This window comes from Mauremys mutica, chromosome 1 (genome assembly GCF_020497125.1).
Source record: "Mauremys mutica isolate MM-2020 ecotype Southern chromosome 1, ASM2049712v1, whole genome shotgun sequence".
Classification (NCBI taxonomy): Eukaryota; Metazoa; Chordata; order Testudines; family Geoemydidae; genus Mauremys; species Mauremys mutica.
The window spans coordinates 306,121,426-306,143,113 of NC_059072.1; the positions used below are offsets into that span (position 1 = coordinate 306,121,426).

The 21,688-nt window shown below is 43.2% G+C and overlaps 1 protein-coding gene across 4 annotated transcripts in view; it reads left to right on the forward strand.

Annotated features, from left to right (window-relative positions):
• RB1 (RB transcriptional corepressor 1) overlaps positions 1-21,688 on the forward strand; it is a 196,507-nt gene that overhangs the window by 7,441 nt on the left and 167,378 nt on the right. For 2 of the 4 annotated variants that reach the window (XM_045013833.1, XM_045013842.1), the window contains exon 3: positions 5,251-5,366. In XM_045013833.1, coding sequence (XP_044869768.1) covers positions 5,251-5,366 — 116 coding nt within the window. Of the gene's footprint in view, positions 1-1,943; positions 2,065-5,250; positions 5,367-21,688 lie in introns of those variants that run through there. The other 2 variants (XM_045013850.1, XM_045013860.1) reach the window with 2 other exon arrangements.

The window sequence follows — 21,688 nt, forward strand, 5'->3', positions numbered from 1 at the left end:
AGCTGCACTCTACTAGCATAATTCAGTGGCATATTTGATTTTTGAGAACCCATTTGCAGCACTTGCTTCAATCTAGCTACTTAAAACATAACCATAGTGAAAAGCGACAAAGAGTCCTGTGGCACCTTATAGACTAACAGACGTATTGGAGCATAAGCTTTCGTGGGTCAATACCCACTTCATGTTCCAATATGTCTATTAGTCTATAAGGTGCCACAGGACTCTTTGTCACTTTTTACAGATCCAGACTAACACGGCTACCCCTCTGATACTATAACCATAGTGAAAAATTCTTCAGAAGAATTCACCTTCATTATTTTAGTCTATTCCACACTTTTTTCCTATTTCCTTTTAATGGTAGTCATACTTAGGCCATATCTACACTACCACTTATGTCAGCAAAATTTATGTCACTCAGGTATGAAAACACCCCATCCCCCCAAGCGACATAAGTTTCATTGGCATAAGTGGTAGTGTGCACAGAGCTATGTTGGCGGGAGAGCTTCTCTTGCTGACATAGCTACTGCCACTCCTTGGGTTGCTTAATTATGTCAATGGGAGAGCTCTCTCCTGTCAACAGAGTGGCAATATGAGAGATTTTGCAGTGATGCAGGTGCATCTGTACAGCTGTGCCACTGTAAACTCTTGTAGACATAGCCTTAGACATAAATTCATACACTGGTAATCGCTGAGCGATAATCATCCATTTGAAATGTTGATCAATAGCTTCCAAATTTCAACTAGTGAGAAACCGCCCATTAATAAAGCCTAATATGAAAACTGAAAAATAGAGAATGTATTTTATAGAGAATCTTGGATATTATATTCACTTTCCAGTTTCTGCATTCCAGCAAACCAAACCTCTTAACAGTTTCCAACCCCACCCACTCCCATGTTATCACCTCCTTATCCCCTTCCTCAAATCACCAATAATTCCATCCAATTTCCTTTCTCCTCTAGGAAGCTTAAATTCAAAGCTATGCTAGACACTGAAAATCATGGTCTTAATAAAGACACTGGACTTATGGCATATTACAATCTGTAACCCACTAACCCCCTTTTTTGTCCTATGACTACAGGAGTGTTAATGGGCCATTTCACCTTGAATGGTTTCTTAGCTTAGAATATGTACTGTCTGTTAAATCTTGTATTTAGCTGTGACACTCTTTCCCAGACCTGAAGAAGAGTTGTGTAGCTTGAAAGCTTGTCTCTTTCACCAACAGAAGTTGGACCAATAAAAGAGATTACCGCACCAACCTTGTCTCTCTAGGCTTCTAGACTGTTCTTTAACTTGCTTATTACTAGGTAAGATGGTCCAAACAAGTTTCAAATATTCCTTTAAATGTTGGTGAAGTTACTTTAAAAGTATGGCAGCTAGTACCCCAGTTTTATTTCATTACTAGTTTTAGTTTACTGTCTTCTCATGTGGGTTTGTCTTGAGACAGCTGGAAGCATGCACATTTTGAAATAGATGTTTATTTTTAATAAAAACTTGGTTGCAGTCAAACTACAAAGAAGTAATTGTATAAAGTTTGTGAGTAGATTTACTGGTTTGATCTAAGTTTAGGCATTTTGCCATCTACCTACTAGAACTTGTCCATGTGTACTGGATCAGATATAGTTCTGCCCAGTTTCAAGGAGATTCCTCATCCTGGTTCAACTTCCTCCTTACCTTCTTTCATGACATGAAATCTTAAATTATTGCTTTTGGTTTATTTTTTTCCTGGTTTTACTCTGCTTGAAACTATTCTCCTTAACTCTAAATAAATGTTCAGTATTACCCAAACCAAGGTTCAGATAACCAGTTACTTTCTCATTCTCTTATCTGATTCACCATTCTGGAAACTCATGAGTAAGGCTAGGTTTATGTCACAGAGGTCATGGAACTCACGGAATCTGTGGCTTCCAGAGACCTTCTTGACATTCTCTTCTTCAGCCCCAAGGGCTACAGGACTCTGGAGCTGACAGCCAGTGTGACCCTGGCAGGATTCCAGCGACAGGGGCCCCCTTGCAAAGTTCCAGCGACAGGTGACAGCCTCGCACAGGGAGAGGGGGACGCCTTAGGTGAGCGGCTGGGATGTTCCATTTTCTCTCTGGGAAATATGGTCACCCTGCAGCTCCCAGCCACTGTGGGCAGAGGGGCAGTCCCACAGCTCCCACGTGGTGGGGGAAACCATGCAGCCACAGCAGCAAAAGTCACAGGTCACGGCTTCCGTGAATATTTTGTTTATTGCCCATGACCTGTCCATGACTTTTACTAAAAATAACCATGACAAAATCTTAGCCTTACGCATGAGGCAGAGTATCCAAGGCTTTTTGTCTGCTATTTAAGTGCCTTAATGGCCTGCAAAACTGTGTGGGGAGAACAGTGACAGTGATCCCACTTCATGATAGTCCAGTTATCTGATGCCAACTTTGTCCACATATTTATTCAAATGCACCATCATAGGACCTAATGACATCAGCCACTCCATCAGGGGCTTGTTCACCCACACATCTACCAATATGATATATGCCATGTGCCAGCAGTGCCCCTCTGCTATGTAAAATGGCCAAACCAGACAGTCTCTATTCAAAAGAATAAATGGACACATCTGACATGAAGAATCATAACATTCAAAAACTAGTAGAACACTTCAACCTCTCTGGTCACTCAGTAACAGACTTAAAGGTGGCAATTTTGCAACAGAAAAGCTTCAAAAACAGACTCCAACGAGAAACTGCTGAGCTTGAATTAATATGCAAACTAGATACCATTAACTTGGGTTTGAATAGAGACTGGGAGTGACTGGGTCATTACACATATTGAATCTATTTCCCCATGTTAAGTATCCTCACACCTTCTTATCAACTGTCTGGAATGGACCATCTTGATTATCACTAATCAAGTGTTTTTTCTCTTGCTGATAATAGCTCATCTTAATGAATTAGCCTATTAGAGTTGGTATGGCAACTTCCACCTTTTCATGTTCTCTGTATGTATATATATCTTCTTACTACGGTATATGTTCCATTCTGTGCATCTGATGAAGTGGGCTGTGTAGCCCACAAAAGCTTATGCTCAAATTTATTAGTCTCTAAAGTGCCACAAGTACTCCTGTTCTAATCCCAATAAAGTTGTTGAGATTTTTTTTTTGGTGAGAGTCTGGGAGTTGGCTTGTTCTCTTACAGGACAGAGACCTTAGTCTGTCAGCTTCACTCTCAACTCTTGCTTAGATGCATAACTGATCTTGATTTGAAGGTACTAGTAGTGCTAACTGCATGCTGATTTTTTTTTTCTTCAAATGCAGATCATGGAAACAGTGGGGATGGGAGGAAATAACTCCTCTTGGGAATGAGTATTTGATATGTTAAAGGAAATAAATTAAGGACCTCTTCATTAACAGTCATCTTTGCACATCTTTTATGCTGCCCCTTGTGCAAGGGCCACTTGCTTCCGTCCCCTTCCCCCAATAAAAACCTCTTTCTATACTTCAAATTTCTTCTTAAGAATCTCTTTTGCCATGATGTCTACAGTACACTGCCAGCTAATGATGGCTAGTCAGGGGTTGAGTGGAAGACTACTGCTATTGATCTGCTTATTTATCTCCATTAACCACCGAAGAGTCTGCGCTTACAAATTGTACAACCAGCTAATGTATGTAAAACATGCTTATCACTTTTATCCCTTTTCCCCTTAGTTCCTCCCTCTTGCTTCACCCAACTGTTTTGTTGTGTCTTAAATGAAGACCTGTCCCCCTCCAGTTACTTGCAACTCTCTTCTTCTGTGTCTGTAAAGTACATAACACAACTGGGCTATGACTTGTTTTCAGCTTACATGATTCTATAATACAAACGGAAGATAATTGATTTTTAAACTTTATTAAACTTCTTTTGGAAGGGGAAAAGAAAACTAAAACTTACCATTTTTATATTTCAAAGTTGTGAATCTTTAAGATGTCACAGTGTAAATGTCTTGTAGGTCTTTTTCATGTTTTATTTGTTAAATTTGTATTTTGAAAGTAGGCAAAGTAATGCAATAACGTTTGGGATTAAAATACTTGTTTGTAGAACTAAGATTTCTTATGGAAGTGTTGATTTTTATGTAGAATTTCTTTTTAAAAGAATTAAAGTAAATTACTAACTCAAATGAGCTGACATGCATTTTGAGTAGTAACTTAAGAGTAGCTTCAGTAACGTTGCTTCAGTGCTAAACTAATTTTTAATATATGTATAGAGTATCACGTGCTAAAGTACCTTTAGGTTGGCAGTTGATGTTCAGTTACTAGTTGAAGTCAATTTTTGAGTTGACTAATAGCTTGACATTTCAATGCGTGGCTCTCATCCTTCAGATTTCCCAGGTGCTATCATCGAACAGCTTAGGTCAGACTGGCCAACATGTAGAAAACTTTTAAACTCAGTTTTCTGTGGGAAGTTTAACCTAAATTTGAGGTTCCTGGAATGGAGGTATATATTGGGATTTTTTGGCTTTAATGCTACATGAACCTTTAGTTGCATGCTGGTTACTAGAGGACTGAAGAAGCTCCACTGAAGAAATGACACTTAACAAACATTGAATTTAGTTGGCACTGCTTCTTCAGGTTTGCTTGTCACTGAGAGTTATGTTGCATAGGGAATGACTTGAGAATTTGTCAATAGGCCTAATAAAAAGTACAATGGGAAGAATATTCAGGAACATCCAATGGACAGTAGGCAGATCCCAAGAAACTGTATTGAGTATCAGCATTGCCAAAAAAAAATTAAGGTTTTAAACGTCCAACTACTAAGCAGAGTTGGCTGCATAATAACATTCACACAAGTCTAATTGTACATTTCCTTCATTTGTGAATTTGTGCCAACCTTTAAGACTTTTTTTTCTTTTAAAAGCTGATTATAGTCTGGTCCTGAAAGGTGTAATCTGTCTTGTCTGCAAAGTTTGAGGCACTTACAGTATTAATATGCCTTAATGAAAATGTATTGCTTATGCACAACTGAAGCATATCACTGTTTTTCAATAGAAACATCATTCCCATTCTAAGGCTACTTTGATGTTTACAGGGAAAATTAAGCTTGCACTACAGGAATGAGTATTGGAATGTCTTTGCACTTTCATCTAAAAAATGTAAATATCTGGAACTCTTGACTTGCTCAGTAATTAGAAATCATAGCTTTGGATGTTTTCTGGCATTTGTTTAACAGAGCAGTATTCTGTATATAATACTCAGGTGATAACTCAAAAGCAAGCTAAAACTGTGTTCTCTCTTCCACTAGGTGGGTTACAGTGAAAAGAAAAAGGACGTGTGGGGGATCTGTATCTTTATTGCAGCAGTTGACTTGGATGAGATGACATTCACTTTTACGGAGCTTCTGAAAAGTAGAGGTATGAGGTAGGTTTTGCATGAATTGAAACTCCTGCAATAAGCTGGGGGCAGGTGACACTTTTTGGGTAAGATTACCAAGATTCTTGTTTTTAATCAACTCGAGCCTTTGTATATATGACTTACCAAACAAAGGCAGCCATGCAAAGATTTATCATTTTGATCCAGGCATAAACTACACTGAACCCTCTAGCTCTTCCCTTTTCACTAACAAAGTGAAATTCAAATTTTAAATGCATAAATCTGAAAAATCTCATTTAAGCTTTTTAACAGCTTCCCAACACACTGCTCATCTTTAATGATCCAGCATGAGTTTAAACTCTGCACCTTTCTACCTGCTTTCCAGCAGAGGATAGGTGAACTGTGGCATTGGTACTATGACTCCTCAACAAATCTTTAATTGTATTTGAACCCCCGCTAACTTCTTTAGGGCCTGTGGCTTATGAAAAAAGATAAAAGATAAAAGCAAAAACTTATTTTAATCTATCATATAGATAACTGTAGAGTTTGCATGATTGTCTTCTTTTGGTGGATGAACTAGATTTGTAATAAATTTGTCTAATAAATCACTTTTCCATAGGTAGAGCATGTGTATGTATTACTAGACTAGTGGACTGTTCTTGCACTCTGGAGCATTTTACTTACCGTAGTTTTGCTCTCCTGAGGTCCGCAGTCATCTTTTATAGACAGAAAGTCTATAATATGGCTAAAATCAAGGGGAAATATATTAGCATTTTTCTTATAACCCATCCTGTGTCATTGTCTTGAGTTGAAATATTTTGGACCACATGGAGAAATACTTGAAAAACAAACAAAAAATAAAACAACAAAAAACCCCAATTTAAACTTAAATTCTTCTCTGGGTAATTGTCCACACAAATTCCACTCATGATGTGCAGAAAATGGGATTGTTTTTGGCTAGCAGTGTCTGTTGGGTCTATGCCTGTGCTCTTATGCCCTCCACCTGAGGGCATAAATGATGGAGTGGGGTCTCTCCTGCCCTTCAGTTTTTCGTACTGCCCATGGATGCAAGACAGAGCCCTTGGCAGTGTCTGCTTTTCTTGCTCATTGTGTGATTTAGCTTAACTTGTAAGAATTAGTATAATTAAGTTTGTTTAGGGTTCCTTATGCCCACTGGCTTATGTGTGGTGTGTTTTTATTAAGTAACTTGTCGAGGCTAACAAACAAAGTTTCTACTCTCCACTCCCCACAGGGACTTAGGATCATAGCAGAAGCTAAATCACTTGGGTTTAATACCTGTTCCTCATGTGGCCCTGCTATATCAATGACCATATATCATGGGGGAAGGACATGGAGAGGGTCCAGAGAAGAGCAACAAGAATGATTAAAGGTCTTGAGAACATGACCTATGAAGGAAGGCTGAAAGAATTGGGTTTGTTTAGTTCGGAAAAGAGAAGACTGAGAGGGGACCTGATAGCAGTTTTCAGGTATCTAAAAAGGTGTCATAAGGAGGAGGGAGAAAACTTGTTCACCTTAGCCTCTAAGAGTAGGTTAGATAAATGTCTATACAGGACAGTCTAGACAGTATTTGGTCCTGCCATGAGGGCAGGGGACTGGACTCGATCTCTCAAGGTCCCTTCCAGTCCTAGAATCTATGAATCTGTTACAGGATGTTGTGTTTTCTCCAAGTGTATCCAGACAGGGAGGGAGGCGATGCTGAAACTCTCCTGCTGCAGAAGTTGATGCAGACCTCCTCAAATGGAGATCTTCAGCAAAACCTCAACCAGAAGGTCAGTTCCCATTGTTCAGCACCCTGATACTGCAAGATACCGTGGAGTGGTTCTGGTTCGTAGCCTCACATAGTGCCAGTATGTGACACAGACCACTTATGGAGAAGACACTCTTACCTTTCAGATAGCCGTCTTGGGCTTTGGCTTGTTGGCAGCTGAATATTGCATGTCAGTATGGGCAGGTAATGTACATATGAAAGTTGTTGATATGTAATTGAACACTGCTATGAGAATTGTCACAGTAGTTCTGAAGTCAACCTATATGGACAGTCTGGTTTCCTGTCTTTGTGCATATCTTGCCAACATTCTTCCAAAGAGATTCAGCCAGCAGCAATAATGAGAATACGACTGCACAATAAATGAACTCACTTGCAGAGTTATGAAGATCTCCATATCCCCCTGAGATGCCACCTTTAAGTCTGGGTCTGGTTAGAAGCCAAAACCCACAAAAATTCAGGACTGTCACCAAACAGCAGTATGAAGGCTGTGAGGAAATAAGCACAGGAATCAAGACATGGTCACCTGACTAAACCATGCATTATATGATATGGATCACAGCAAACCACATTAGAACATCAGACAGACATTGCAGTAATTTACTGTACTAATGGAAAACTAAGGATGGTCTGATATACAAATCTGGAGAAGACATCCAAACCATATCTAGTGAACTGCTTTAAGATCCTTCTCCCAAGGGACAGTTTTGATTAATTCCATATCAGTGGAAGCCATTAACTTTTAATGCTGCTTTTCAAGTTGCCATCTGAAACAAGTGGCCTAGTGAGATGAATCTGTTCAGAGCCACTTCCCATCAGAGACCTCACTCATCTACTGTCTGTGGTTCAGGTACCAAAGTCACTTTTACTGGAGAGAGACTTAGGGAGGCCAATACAAACCCCCTTACTTTTAGAACAGTGGTTTTCAAACTGAGGTATGAATATTGCTAGGTTACGTGATGTCTCATCAAGGGTATGTGAGAAAAGTCCTGTAATGGCAGACAATGTATTTTATTTAGTAAGACTTGGTAATGTAATCATAGGCATATTATGTCCCTGTCTCAGATCAGGGTACATGGTAGACGACATTATTTGGAAAGGGGTACACACCCTAAAAAGTTTGAAAACCCCTGCTTTAGAGTATCCACATCTGGACAAAGAGGTGTCATGTATCACAGTCCTTGGTTTGCAGGCAGGGTACTCTTGATACAACTGTCTCTTTCTCTAGAGAGGGGACATTTTTTTTCTTCTCTTCCTCTTAACTCAGCAGGGAATCATCTCCTACTTGTCCTCCATCTCATCATGAGGTAGTTCAGTAGGAGTCAGGGAGAGATTTCAGGAAACAGTCAGTGAAGGGAGTTACAAAAAGATCAGGACCATACAGAGATACTCCATCTGCTATTCCTCAAGGCACCTACCACAGCATTACTCATATATGCCCTGGCAATATTGGGCTCCCTGGCATATTCAACCCTACTCCAGGAAGCCAGCATCCTCTTTTGTGTCCTAGGTCTCCTTCTCTGAAGAGGTAACAAGGTTAGTCTCCACAGAATATCTTTCATCCATGGCTGCTGCAGGGGCAAAAAGAGGAGAGTCAAGAGGAACAACATTCTCCAGAGTAGGAGCACCCAGTCCTGGCTTTAATAATCTCTTCTTTGTGGGAGGTGGTGAACCCACCTACATCAGCATTTGCAGATGAATTTGCAGTTTTCTAAGACTTTATAAATCACATGGCAGAATCTTAGATATTCCCCTTGACACTGTACAGGAGAAACACACATTCTTGGACATAGTTCAGTCTGCAATTCCAGGGAGATTAGTCATGCTGATAAATGATGGTCTGCTGGAACCTGTCAAAACATTTGACACATCTGCATTGACTCCACCTCTGAGAGTGGACAAAAGATAAGTCCTTGCAAAGGGGTTTGAATATTTTTATCAGCATCTTTCCCCTGGCTCTCTCTGGTTGTGCAAGCTGTATAGTAGAGGACAAAGCAGCAAGGTCCTCTGAAATCCACCCCCAAAGAGGATCCTCAAAAAATGGATCTCTTTTGCTGGAAGGTCTATTTATCTGCTAGCCTCCAAATATGGGTTGCAAATTACCAAGCTCTACTCTCAGTGATTTCTTCAGGACAAACTAACTTTGTGGATAAGCTATTCAAGGAACATCAAGAAGAATTGAAAGCCCTCCTGGCTGAGGTCCAATTGACTGCTAGAATATCCTTGCAGGCTGCACTGGACACATCTGACAAGGCAGTGCACACAATTGCCAGGAGAAGACTGTCATGGCTTCAGTCTGCAGGAATCCCTTTGAAGGCCCAAGCAACAACCAAGGACCTTACATTTCAGAGCTACAACCTCTTTAGCAGTGGCACCGATGAGGCACATCATACCCTGAAAAATTCCAGGGCAACTTTGCATTCCTTGGGGCTCTCTCCGAACTCCAAAAAAGAAAGCAGACAACACAACAGCTGTATTTCAAGTGGTGTTCCTTGTCTCAATGTTATGGTCAGCCATCGAAGATCCTCTGAGCCACTGAGGAAGAGGCAGATATTTCACTGGAGACAGCCCTCTGCCACCTCCTGAGTCTGGAGCTTTGAATGGGCAGCACATTTGACACCAACATTGGGAACTTGGCTGGCACCTCACAGGATCTTTTTTTTGTTCTACCATGGCAACTGTCTCCCATTTTCAAGAAGCTTGGGGTATGATTACCATGAACCAGTGGGTTCTCGATCATAAACAAGGACTATACATCCAGTTTTAGTCCCTTCCAATCACCTTCCCCTCTGCCCATATTCTTCTTCAGGAACCCTTTTCACAGGAGACTGTTGAAGCAGGAGGTAGACTCTTTTCAGGTGGGAGTAGTGAAGAAAGTGCCACTGGAGTACAGACCCAGGGTCCTTGTTGTTCCCACTCTCACTTTTTTCACAAAGTAAAAGACTGAGTCTCCAACCCCCCGTCTTCATCACCTCACACCTCAGTTTCAAATTCACAATGGCAACCTCAGTTTCTACAATCTGTTTACTAGATCCTGTGGACTGGTTTGCAGCTTTTGACCTGCCAGATGCCTATTTTAACATTTCCTTACATCCAGCTCACAGAAAATACCTGAAATTCATGGCATGAACATCATGCTATCAGTATAGAGTCCTTCCTTTTGACCTCTTCATCCATTAGTTTTCATCACCAAGAAGCTGAATGGCTAATTCAAGGAGAACAGCCACAACAGGTGACTAACTTGGTACAATCAATCCTAAAACTTCTTACCTTGCTGGGTTTCAATGTCAGAAACCAAAACTAAGTCCAGCTCAGAGCATAGAATTCAGAGCAGCAGGATTAGACTTCAGATCAGTGAGGGCTTAACTTCCACAGTAACAGTGTCAGACTGTGACACATCTCATCAGTCAACTTCATGCCTATTTAAGAACTGTCTCATACTTGTATGCTTTGCAGTATACACTTACATCACACAGCACGCCACATTTCACCTTTGATCCATGCAAAAGGGGTTGAGATCAGTATATCTACCTAGCAGATGCCACATGCAGACATGTAATGCCCAGGGATTTGGTGAGTTAAAGAGTGGTCCAGATCAGTAGTCAGAGTTCATGCAAGATGTTGGAATTATTATTTATGCAGGGTATTACCACAACACTAATTTAAACATAAATTCCTTTATTAAATCTAAAGGCTAAATGGTATTTATACAGTTGCTTTAAACATGCCCCCAAAGCCTAAATAATAATAAATTTATTATGTAATGACAGTAATAAAACATTTATAAGTACTTGATAAAGATAGATGCAAATAGATTACACCCAGGAGTGCTTAGACCCATATTGGTTGGCTCCAACTTGGCCAGGCAAGGTATTAGCAATGAACCCTTTAAGAGTTTACTTTTTGAATCCTTTAACAAACAAGTGGTGTCATTGCCAATTACTGACTTCAGCTAAAAAAACAATTTGAGACAGTTTACTCTTATTTCCAGTTTTAATCCAGATAAGATTTACCAAGGCTTTTCCTCCCTATTTCTTCCCCTTTCTTTGCTGACCAACGGTTCTTTGTTTGCACCTGGGTTCACATAGGCCCTAACTTTTGAGAGAACACTTTTGAGATAACAAGGAAGTATGTGGGGTGCCAAGGTTCATGTTGGCTCATTCTAAAATAGATTCTGTCTTATTTAAAACCATCTGCAATAACCTTTATCAGTCAGGGGCCTTCTTTTTAGAAACTTCCCCTTTTTTAAACCAGGAATTCTTTCTACTGCATTCCTTCTGGCCGTAACTCATTATTTTCAAGTCTTTTCTTTATAACACACTTCTTTAACCAAACTCAAGCAAAGTTTAATTCTTTGATTTTTAGATTTATTCTACACAAGGGATATGATAGCCAAGAGAGCTAATCTAAGGGGAAGGTACACTGAGGTATCTGGAGGGGTTGCGTGAGGCAGCAAGGCAGGATCAGGTGGGTTGGCAAGACAGGGTCAAACAGGGTCCAAGTAGCAGCTAATGGTAATGGCTTGTTGCTCAGACAACGCCAGAAAGGAAGCAGGGAGTTTGTATTGGTTACAAGCCAGTCAGGAAGCTGGTCATGAAATCCTGGAAGCTGACCCATTCAAGTCTGTGAATACACTGATAATTTGAGTTGGTGTGGCATGATGGCCAAGGCTGCTTCTCAGGAACCCAGTGGGCCTGGGTTTGAGACTGGGGTTTCCTGACAACATGTTGGTCATAATCCCACTAGAAATCCTCTTTGTTAAACTGGGTGGACAGAGCAACTTCAGGTGGGGAGAGGAATTTCCCTAATCCATGTCTCTACCTCCAAAAACCTTGGTAACAGATTCCTCTGTGTGTGGGGGTGAGCGGGCTTATCTGGATCAACTGGCAATTCAGGGTCTGTGGTCTCCTTAGGAAGCCTGCTTGCACATAAACACTTTAGATGTTAATACAATTGGCCTGGCATGAAAAAGCTTTGCTACACCTTCAGGAATCAGCAAGTTAAGTGCTGGCTGACAACACTACAGCAGCGCACTATATTTACAGGCAAGTGAGAGCTAGATCATTCCCATTCTGTCGGGAAGTCAAACATCTGTGTGTGGTGCATCCTGAACCAGAGCACATTGCTAACTGATACCTGCTGCAATGGAGACATAAGTCCAGGCTCCCTTTCAACACCTTCCTCATCCCCTGGACACTAGGACTCATGTATACCTTTCCATAGATACCTACGACAGTGAGGGCAAACAATTAGTTTTGAGAGAGCTGGACAAATATATGAATGCGATTGTATGATAGGGTTGCTTGTGATTGTAAGGGGCAGGACTCAGCAGCCTTGGGCCTCGCTTTTGGTTTGTGTTTGAAACATGCTTCTGGGGATACCCAGACCTGTGAGCCACTGTGTTCTCTCTGACTCAGCAAGAGTAAGTTTTGCTGGCGATTAGACACAGCTTTCTTCCATACCAGTCTGTTTTCCTCACCAGCAAACTCCTCAAGGCTTTGCTGAACCAGACCTTGCCTAGCAGGTGACCATCGGTGAACTTCAGCTCCTCAGAGTTGTTTCTGTGTAATGCACAGCCCCTACCACTGTGCATTCACAGAAGATGCTGAGTTAGCTGATATATTAATAAACTGTCATGAACTGTAACTGGGGTAAATACACCCTTCCCTTCAAACACAGCGCTGAATTGGTTTATGGTAAAAGTAATACACGTTTATTAACAAAATAGCATGGATTAAATAATACCCAGTAAAGGAGATAAAGGGTAGAGATGGTTACAAGCAAAAGTGAAAACATGCATCTAAGCATGTAAAATGTTATTTAGTACAATAGTCTTTATTCAAGATGGTTCCCGGGGTGGGGGCCCACTCTGCATCTCCTCTCTAGCTTTTTCCTGGCCAGGAGTTATCACAGAGAAAGAAACCAAATGATTTAATATCTACTTAATGTGAAGGATCCTCTCTCTGTGTTCATTATATTCCTAAGGGGGCTGTCTTTGTCTTACAAGTCTGAAAGGCCTCCCGGAGATTAAATCTCCTTTGGGGTGCTGGAGCCATTTTAACTCTACATCTCTCATGTTCAAACTCAGGATAACCCCTGCTGGTTTAGCTTGATAGCTTTGTTTATAGCTAATATGTAAATTGAGGTAAACCCATAGTCCTTGCTAGGACAGACCTGTTTATCACTTTTTACCCAGGCTAGGCTTTCTGGTCTTAAACTTTGTTCTAGTAACATCATATAGAGAGAATCCACAGCTTCATATATAACATTAACACATGCATTTAACAATTATATCAATAACAAGCATGTTAGCTTTCATATACCTCATAAGGCCTATTTTATACAAATATTACAGTAGTGTGTATATGGGGGTGTATCTAGGGCAGGGGTCTGCAACCTCTGGCACACAGCTCACTAGAGTAAGCTCCCTGGCGGACCGGGCCAGTTTGTTTACCTGCCGTGTCAATAGGTCTGGCCGACCGCGGCTCCCGCTGGCTGCAGTCTGCCATCCCAGGCCAATGGGGGTGGTGGGAAGCTGCAGCCAGCACATCCCTTGGCCCGCACCGCTTCCCGCAGCCCCCATTGGCCTGGGATGGCGAACCGCAGCCAGGGGGAGTCACGGTCAGCTGAACCTGCCGACGCGGCAGGTAAACAAACTGGCCCAGCCCGCCAGGGTGCTTTCCCTGGCGGGCGGCATGTCAGAGGTTGCCGACCCCTGATCTAGGGTATCTAGGATGTCTTCCATTCCTAAATGCTTATGCTTCAGGGTTTCAGCCAGCCACATGCAGGAGTCAGAAAGGATTTCCATCTCTCTATGTATTCTGTTTTTTGAATATCCTTCCTTTTGAAGCATCAGGGATGGCCCCAGCTAGAGATAGAATATGGAATGGGGAGGGCCAGTGCTCTGAGATTGTACTGACTGGTTTTTACTCATATGCTTAGTGTCTGAACTGATCACCATATGTGGGGTTGGGAAGGAATTTTGCAATTACTTTAGGAGTTTTTGCCTTCCTCTGCAGCTGATGAAGGTTGCTTGCCAGGATCATCTGGATATATAGATAGAGATGGAGAGAACTTAATTTCCCTGCTGTTGTGGAGGCCTCACTTACTGGTGCTCCTTGGCCCCTCCTGTTCTCTGCCTGTGGCAGATAGTAGTTCAGTCTCCTGTGGGCTGTAATATTGTGTAATTTTGGTTGTTGGGTTTAGTGTGCAGGTGCTGGGTAGTGTTAGTATCCTGTGGTATACAAGAGGTCAGATGAGATCAGTGGTTCTCAACTTTTCCAGACTACTGTCCCCCTTTCAGGAGTCTGTCTTGCAAAGCGCAAGTTTCACATCACTTAAACTACTTGCTTAGAAAATCAGACATAAAAATACAAAAGTGTCACAGCACACTATTACTGAAAAATTGCTTATTTTCTAATTTTTACCACATAATTATAAAATAAATCGATTTGGAATATAAATAATATTTACATTTCAGTATGATACTTGAAATTGTTTTTTCACTTGTGAGCCTTGTCTGAAGCCTGAACCCCAGGTGGCAGGGCTGAAATATGTAATTTAGCTTTGCCAGGGCTCCCTGGGGTATGGGGGTCTGGGCAGTTGCCCTGCTTGCCACCCCTAATGCCAACCCTGCACTTACAATCTCCCTAAACCTGTCCCATGACCCCCTGGGGACTGCGACCCACAGGTTGAGAAACACTGATCTAGATGAGCTGAGTCCCCTCCTGAAGACCTCTGTGTATCCCCAGAGGTATGTATACCCCTTGTTGAGAGCCACTGGACTAGATGGGCTGGTGGTTCCTTCTAGCCTTACTCTCTGAGGGTCCTGAGGCAAGGATGCAGGGTGTATCATGATAGCCCCAGCATGAGCCAGGCAATTCTGGTATTAGATTTATCTGTTCAACACAGACCCCAGTCACCTTACCCATTCCACCTGACAGTCTCTTAGAACAATGACCCAGCATCTTTACACCTGACAGCCTGGTTGCTGGCTGAATAAAGTATACTGAAAGACACTGTACAGCTGAGGTTCAGAGCATTCTATGTTCAGAACAGGAAACTTTTTAATCAGCTTGACTTACAGAACTAAACTGAGATTTTTTTCCATCAAGATATCTCAGCAACAGCTTTCACCACTGACATCTCCAGTTTCAACAATACTGGGCAACTTACTTGAAAACAATCTGGACTCTTCACCAACTCAAAATAAAAGTTCATTTTGCAGAATTATCTGTAAGCCATGCTGTCTTCACATCCTCCAGTAACAAAATTCCTGGAGGGATTCATGCATGTATTTCCCCCCTGCCTCCTGATTTGGGTGCTGCCTCCCTTCTTTAATCTGAATATAGGACTAGCAGTGGTGATGGGTCCCTTCTTTGAGCCCTTAGTAACCTGCTCCCTTTACCACCTCTCACTGAAAACAGATTTCCTGGTGGATGTTGCATCAGGTAGGCGGGTAGGAATGATACAGGCTTGTATGTCAGGTTCCCTGTCTGTGGTATTTCAGAATGATGGGGTTACCCTTAGACCTCACCCAAAGTTCCTGCTCAAGGTAGTCTCAAAATTCTATATAAATTGGTCTGTTCACCAAGTGACTTTCTTTCTAGAGCTATGCATGCTAGACAGTGTCATTTTATTTAGATAAACTAAAATTGTTCAGGAACACACCTAGGCTATTAATGACATTTGACAGTCAAAGGGCACCATCATTCGCTCAAAGGTTATCCAGGTGGTTTTTGACTGCATAAGAACTTATCAATTAGTGAGGAAAAATTCCCTGACCATACTAGTGCTCGTTCCATTAGGGCTCAAGCTGCCTTGGCTGCTTGTTTGGGTAGTTTCCATACCTGAGATGAGTAGAACAGCAGTGTGGAGCTTGGTCCACACATTTACTACTCACTACTTCTATTATCAGAGCACCAAGAAGCCCTAGTGCAGACCAGAGGTTTGGATACCATTTCTGGGGGGCTGTCCTGCATCACTAGTTAAAAAAGACTGTCACAAGGTGACTGGCCCCTTTAAGTGGAAGGGAGTGTCTAGTACATGTGTGACTCATCAGCTGCCTCCTAAATATCCTTAAAAGAGGGTACCTGGGTCTAGTAAGTGGGAGAGCAGCTAGCAGTGGTTTCCCCAGGAATTGAAATTAGGGGGGGTGTTCGCATTTACAGGGGGGGTGTCAGGACCAATGAGATATATGAAAAAGATATGAATAAAGTAAATGTTTTGTTAGGATTATGCAAATTTAACATAAGAATAATGCAAGTTACACCAAAACACATAACAGGTCTAGATTTCTAAAAAACCATATATTTTAAAAAAAAGTATTTAATTTAAATTGACTTTTGAAAAGTAAGCCATCATAGGGTAAGAGGAAAGTCCTCTCATGGATCAGTAACTGGTTAAAAGATGGGAAACAAAGGGTAGGAATAAATTATCAGTTTTCAGAATGGACAGAGATAAATAGTGGTATCCCTGAGGGGTCGGTACTGGGACCAGTGCTGTTCAACATATTCATAAATGATCTGGAAAAATGGGTAAACAGTGAGGTGGCAAAATTTGCAGCTGATACAAAACTATTCAAGATAGGTAAGTCCCAGGCAGACTGCGAAGAATTACAAAGGGATCTCATGAAACTGGGTGACTGGGCAACAAAAATGGCAGATGAAATTTAATGTTGATAAATGCAAAGTAATGTACATTGGAAAACAATCTCAGTTATACATTAGGAGTCTGAATTAGCTGTTAACACTCAAGAAAGATCTTGCAGTCATTGTGGATAGTTATCTGAAAACATCCACTCAGTGTGCAGCGGCAGTCAGTAATTCCCAACATTCTGTTTGCTTTTTTAAAAAGAACAGGAGCACTTGTGGCACCTTAGAGACTAACAAATTTATTTGAGCATAAGCTTTCGTGGGCTACAGTCCACTTCATCGGATGTAGCCCACAAAAGCTTATGTTCTTTTTGCAGTACAGACTAACATGGCTGCAACTCTGAAACCTTTGCTTTTTAAAGAAAGTGATAGGTAATAAGACAGAAAATATCATATTGCCTCTATATAAATCCACGGCACATGTACACCTTGAATACTGTGTGCAGATCTGGTTACCCCATCCCAAAAAAGACATACTGGAAATGCACAAAGTACAGAGATGGGCAACTAAAATGATTAGGGGTATGAAATAGGAGAAGAAATTAAAATGACTGGGAATATTCAGCTTAGAAAAGAGATGACTAAGAGGGGACATGCTAAAGGTCTATAAAATCTTGACTGATGTGAAGAAAGTGAACAAAGTAAATGTTTTGTTAGGATAATGAAAATTTAACATAAGGAAAATGCAAGTTACACCAAAACACATAACATCTCTAGATTTCTAAAAAAATATATAATTTAAAAAAAATGTATTTAATTTAAATTGACTTTTGAAAAGTAAGCCATCATGGGGTAAGAGGGAAGATCCTCTCATGGATCAGTAACTGGTTAAAAGATGGGAAACAAAGCGTAGGAATAAATTATCAGTTTTCAGAATGGAGAGAGATAAATAGTGGTATCCTTGAGGGGTCAGTACTGGGACCAGTCCTATTCAACATATTTATCTGGAAAAATGGGTAAACAGTGAGGTGGCAAAATTTGCAGATGATACAAAACTATTCAAGATAATTAAGTCCCAGGCAGACTGCGAAGAGCTACAAAGGGATCTCACACAACTGGGTGACTGGGCAACAAAATGGCAAATTAAATTCAGTGTTGATAAATGCAAAGTAATGCACATTGGAAAGCAATCTCAACTATACATACAAAATGATGGCATCTGAATTAGCTGTTAACACTCAAGGAAGAGATCTTGGAGTCATTGTGGATAGTTCTCTGAAAACATCCACTCCATGTGCAGCAACAGTCACAAAAGCAAACAATGTTGGGAATCATTAAGAAAGAGATAGATAATAAGACAGAAAATATCATATTGCCTCTATATAAATCCATGGTATGTGCACACCTTGAATAGTGTGTGTAGATCTGGTCACTCATCCTAAAAATATATATATTGGAATTGGAAAAGGTACAGAGATGGGCATCTAAAATGATGAGGGGTATGAAACAGGAGGAGAGATTAAAGTGACTGGGAATTTTCAGCTTAGAAAAGAGATGACTATTGGGGATATGATAGAGGTCTACAAAATCTTGACTGGTGCGAAGAAAGTGAATAAGGAAATTTTATTTAATTCTTCACATAACACAAGAACTAGCAGTCACCCAATGAAATTAATAGGCAGCAGATTTAAAAAAAACAAAAGAAAGTATTTCTTCACACAATATAAAGTCAACCCAGGGAACTCTTTGCCAGGGGATGCTGGGAAGACCAAAACTATAACAGGATTTTAAAAAGAACTAGATAAATTCCTGGAGAACAGGTCCATCTGTGGCTATTAGCCAGGATGAGAGGGATGCAACGCCATGCTCTGAGTGTCCCTAGCCTGTTTGCCAGAGGCTGGGAATGGGCAACAGGGGATGGATCACTTGATGATTCCCTGTTCTATTCATTCCCTCTGAAGCACCTGGCCTTGACCACTGTTGTAAGACAGGGTACTGGGCTAGATGGACCATGGGTCTGACCCAGTATGACCATTCTTATGTAAAAATTAATTATAATAAAAATGTTTAGTACAGAAACTCCCCAACATAATGACCTCCCAAGATAGCAACAATGTGAGATAACAACCTTGACAAATGATGCATTTTAAAAATCTTGGCCTACTGGGAAACATATTTATATAAGTTTCCATTCCCAGTCACAAATCCAGCATTCTGGAGCAAAGTGACTAAAATATAGTCCAACAAACAAATGTTTATTTAACATGCCCCTCACTTTTCCCTCCACCACTCCACTCCCGGGTGTTGTCCTTGGTCAGTGGAGACTCAGAGTTCAGAGGTGCTTTCACGTGAGTACACCTCCCAGATGGGGGACAAAAAGGCACAGTTTGCTCTGGCCACGGCTGTTCGTTGTGTCACCGTTCACTCCACCGCTCTGTTGCCAATGGCCCTGCACAGTCACCTTCTGCTGTCACCTACCACTGTGACCGCTGCGAGTTGGTCTCTTGAGGTTCCACCAGCTCTCAGTGATTTCAGCTGAGCTCTCAGTGCGGGAACCTCGCTGCTAGTGCAGTCTGGGCTGTCTCTTACACAAAAACACTGTACCCACAGGCATAGGCGGCAGGTTTGTATAATTTTTGGTGGGGCCCAAAATGGTGGTGCCCCCCCGCTCCCGCCCTGTAAGCCGATATAAAATGAAGCTACAACGCGTCAGTGCCACAAGATTACAAGGGTCAATTAAAAGTGGAAAGTCAGAAGCAGCACTTGCCTACTTCAATATACAGTATTATATTTTGTTGCATCTGTTGTGATGAAGTGGGAATGTTCTTAATATTTTCTCTGAATACTGTGTGGGTGCCTCAGTTTCCCCTGCAAGATGCCAACTGAAGGTGTTGGGGACAAAGAGATCAGGTGGCCTCCTTGTCCAGAAGAGACACAGAGGCCAGAGGAGGGAGTGTCAGTTTGGAGCTGGCTGGGGAAATGGGGAGAGACCCAGAACTTGGTTCTGGGCTCCCTACCCCCCAAGATGGACCTGACAGAGGGGTTCTGTTTTCTGTACCAACAAGCTCTGTTTAAACTGTGTTCCCGTCATCTAATAAACCTTCTGTTTTACTGTCTGGCTGAGAGTCACATCTGACTGCAGAGTTGGGGTGCAGCGACCTCTGGTTGCCCCAGGACCAGCCTGGGCAGACTCACTTTGGAAAGTGCATGATGTGGAAGGGCATGCTGAATGCTCCGAGGTCAGACCCAGGAAGGTGTAAACTTCTTGCCCTGGAGACAGTATGCTCCGAGAGAGGAGGCTCCCCCAGAGTCCTGACTGGCTTTGTATGGAGATGTTCCAAAGCATCACAGCATCCCCTTCCACACCGTGCACTTCCCAGAAGTCCGCACAGGCACTGACACTCCCTCCTCCGGCCTTTGTCTCTTTTCCAGGCATTAGGAGGCCACCTGATCTCTCTGTTCTCCAACACCTTCAGTTGGCACCTTGCAGGGGAAACTGATTTGGGAGAAATGAAGTAAAAGCTGCCCAAACCGAGCTTGAGCACTCCTGAATTTTGAGGTGTTCAAATCTGGAAGGCAGGTGCTGGGGGTGGGAGAGGGCTGTGGGCTCCATGGGGGAGCATGGCAGCAACTGTCTGGAGCTGCATGGAGCCAGATACGCTGGTCTGAGTGGCACAGTAAGCGGTTTGGGGGTTGGTGAAGAGGTAGGGAGTTCCGGGGGGCAGTCAAGGGACAAGGAGCAGGGGGAGTTGGATGGGGCAGAGGTTCGAAGGGGCAGTCAGGGGACAGGCAGCAATTGGATAGGCATGGGAGTCTAAGGTTTATCAGGGGACAGGTAGGGGTGCGGTCCTGGGGGGGGGAAGTTGGGTGGGGTCTCAGGAGGGGGCAGTTGGGGACAAGGAGAAGGGAGGCTTAGATAGGGGCTGAGGTCCCAAGGGGCAGTTAGGGGCAGGGGTCTCGGGAGGGGGTAATTGGGGAACAAGGACCAGTGGGGCTTAGATAGGGGGTGGAGGTTCTGGGGGGCAGTTGGGGCAGGGGTCTGGGGAGGGGGCAATCAGCGGACAGAGGCTGGGATTCAAAGGGCTCTGGGCTGCTGGCAGCCGCGGGGATCCCAGAGCCCTTTAAATCCCAGCCCCGGCTGGGAGTCAGAGGACTCTGGGCTGCCTGCAACCGCAGGGAGCCCAGAGCCTTTTAAATCCCAGCCGGGGCCGGGAATCAGAGGGCTCTGGGCTGCCCGCTGCGGCGGGGAGCCCAGAACCCTTTAAATCTCAGCCGCGGCCGGGAATCAGAGGGCTCTGGGCTGCCTGCAACCGCGGGGAGCCCAGAGCCTTTTAAATCCCAGCCGCAGCCGGGAATCAGAGGGCTCTGGGCTTCCCGCTGCAGCAGGCAGCCCAGAGCCCTCTGATTCCCGGCCGCGGCTGGGATTTAAAGGGCTCTGGGCTGCCTGCAACCGCGGGGAGCCCAGAGCCTTTTAAATCCCAGCTGCAGCCGGGAATCAGAGGGCTCTGGGCTTCCCGCTGCGGCGGGGAGCCCAGAGCCCTTTAAATCCCAGCCGCGGCCGGGAATCAGAGGGCTCTGGGCTGCCTGCAACCGCGGGGAGCCCAGAGCCTTTTAAATCTCAGCCGCTGCTGGGATTTAAAGGGCTCTGGGCTGCCTGCAACCGCGGGGAGCCCAGAGCCTTTTAAATCCCAGCCGCAGCCGGGAATCAGAGGGCTCTGGGCTTCCCGCTGCAGCAGGCAGCCCAGAGCCCTCTGATTCCCGGCCGCGGCTGGGATTTAAAGGGCTCTGGGCTGCCTGCAACCGCGGGGAGCGCAGAGCCTTTTAAATCCCAGCCGCGGCTGGGATTTAAAGGGCTCTGGGCTGCCTGCAAACGCGGGGAGCCCAGAGCCTTTTAAATCCCAGCCGCAGCCGGGAATCAGAGGGCTCTGGGCTGTCTGCTGCGGCGGGGAGCCCAGAGCCCTTTAAATCCCAGCCGCGGCCGGGAATCAGAG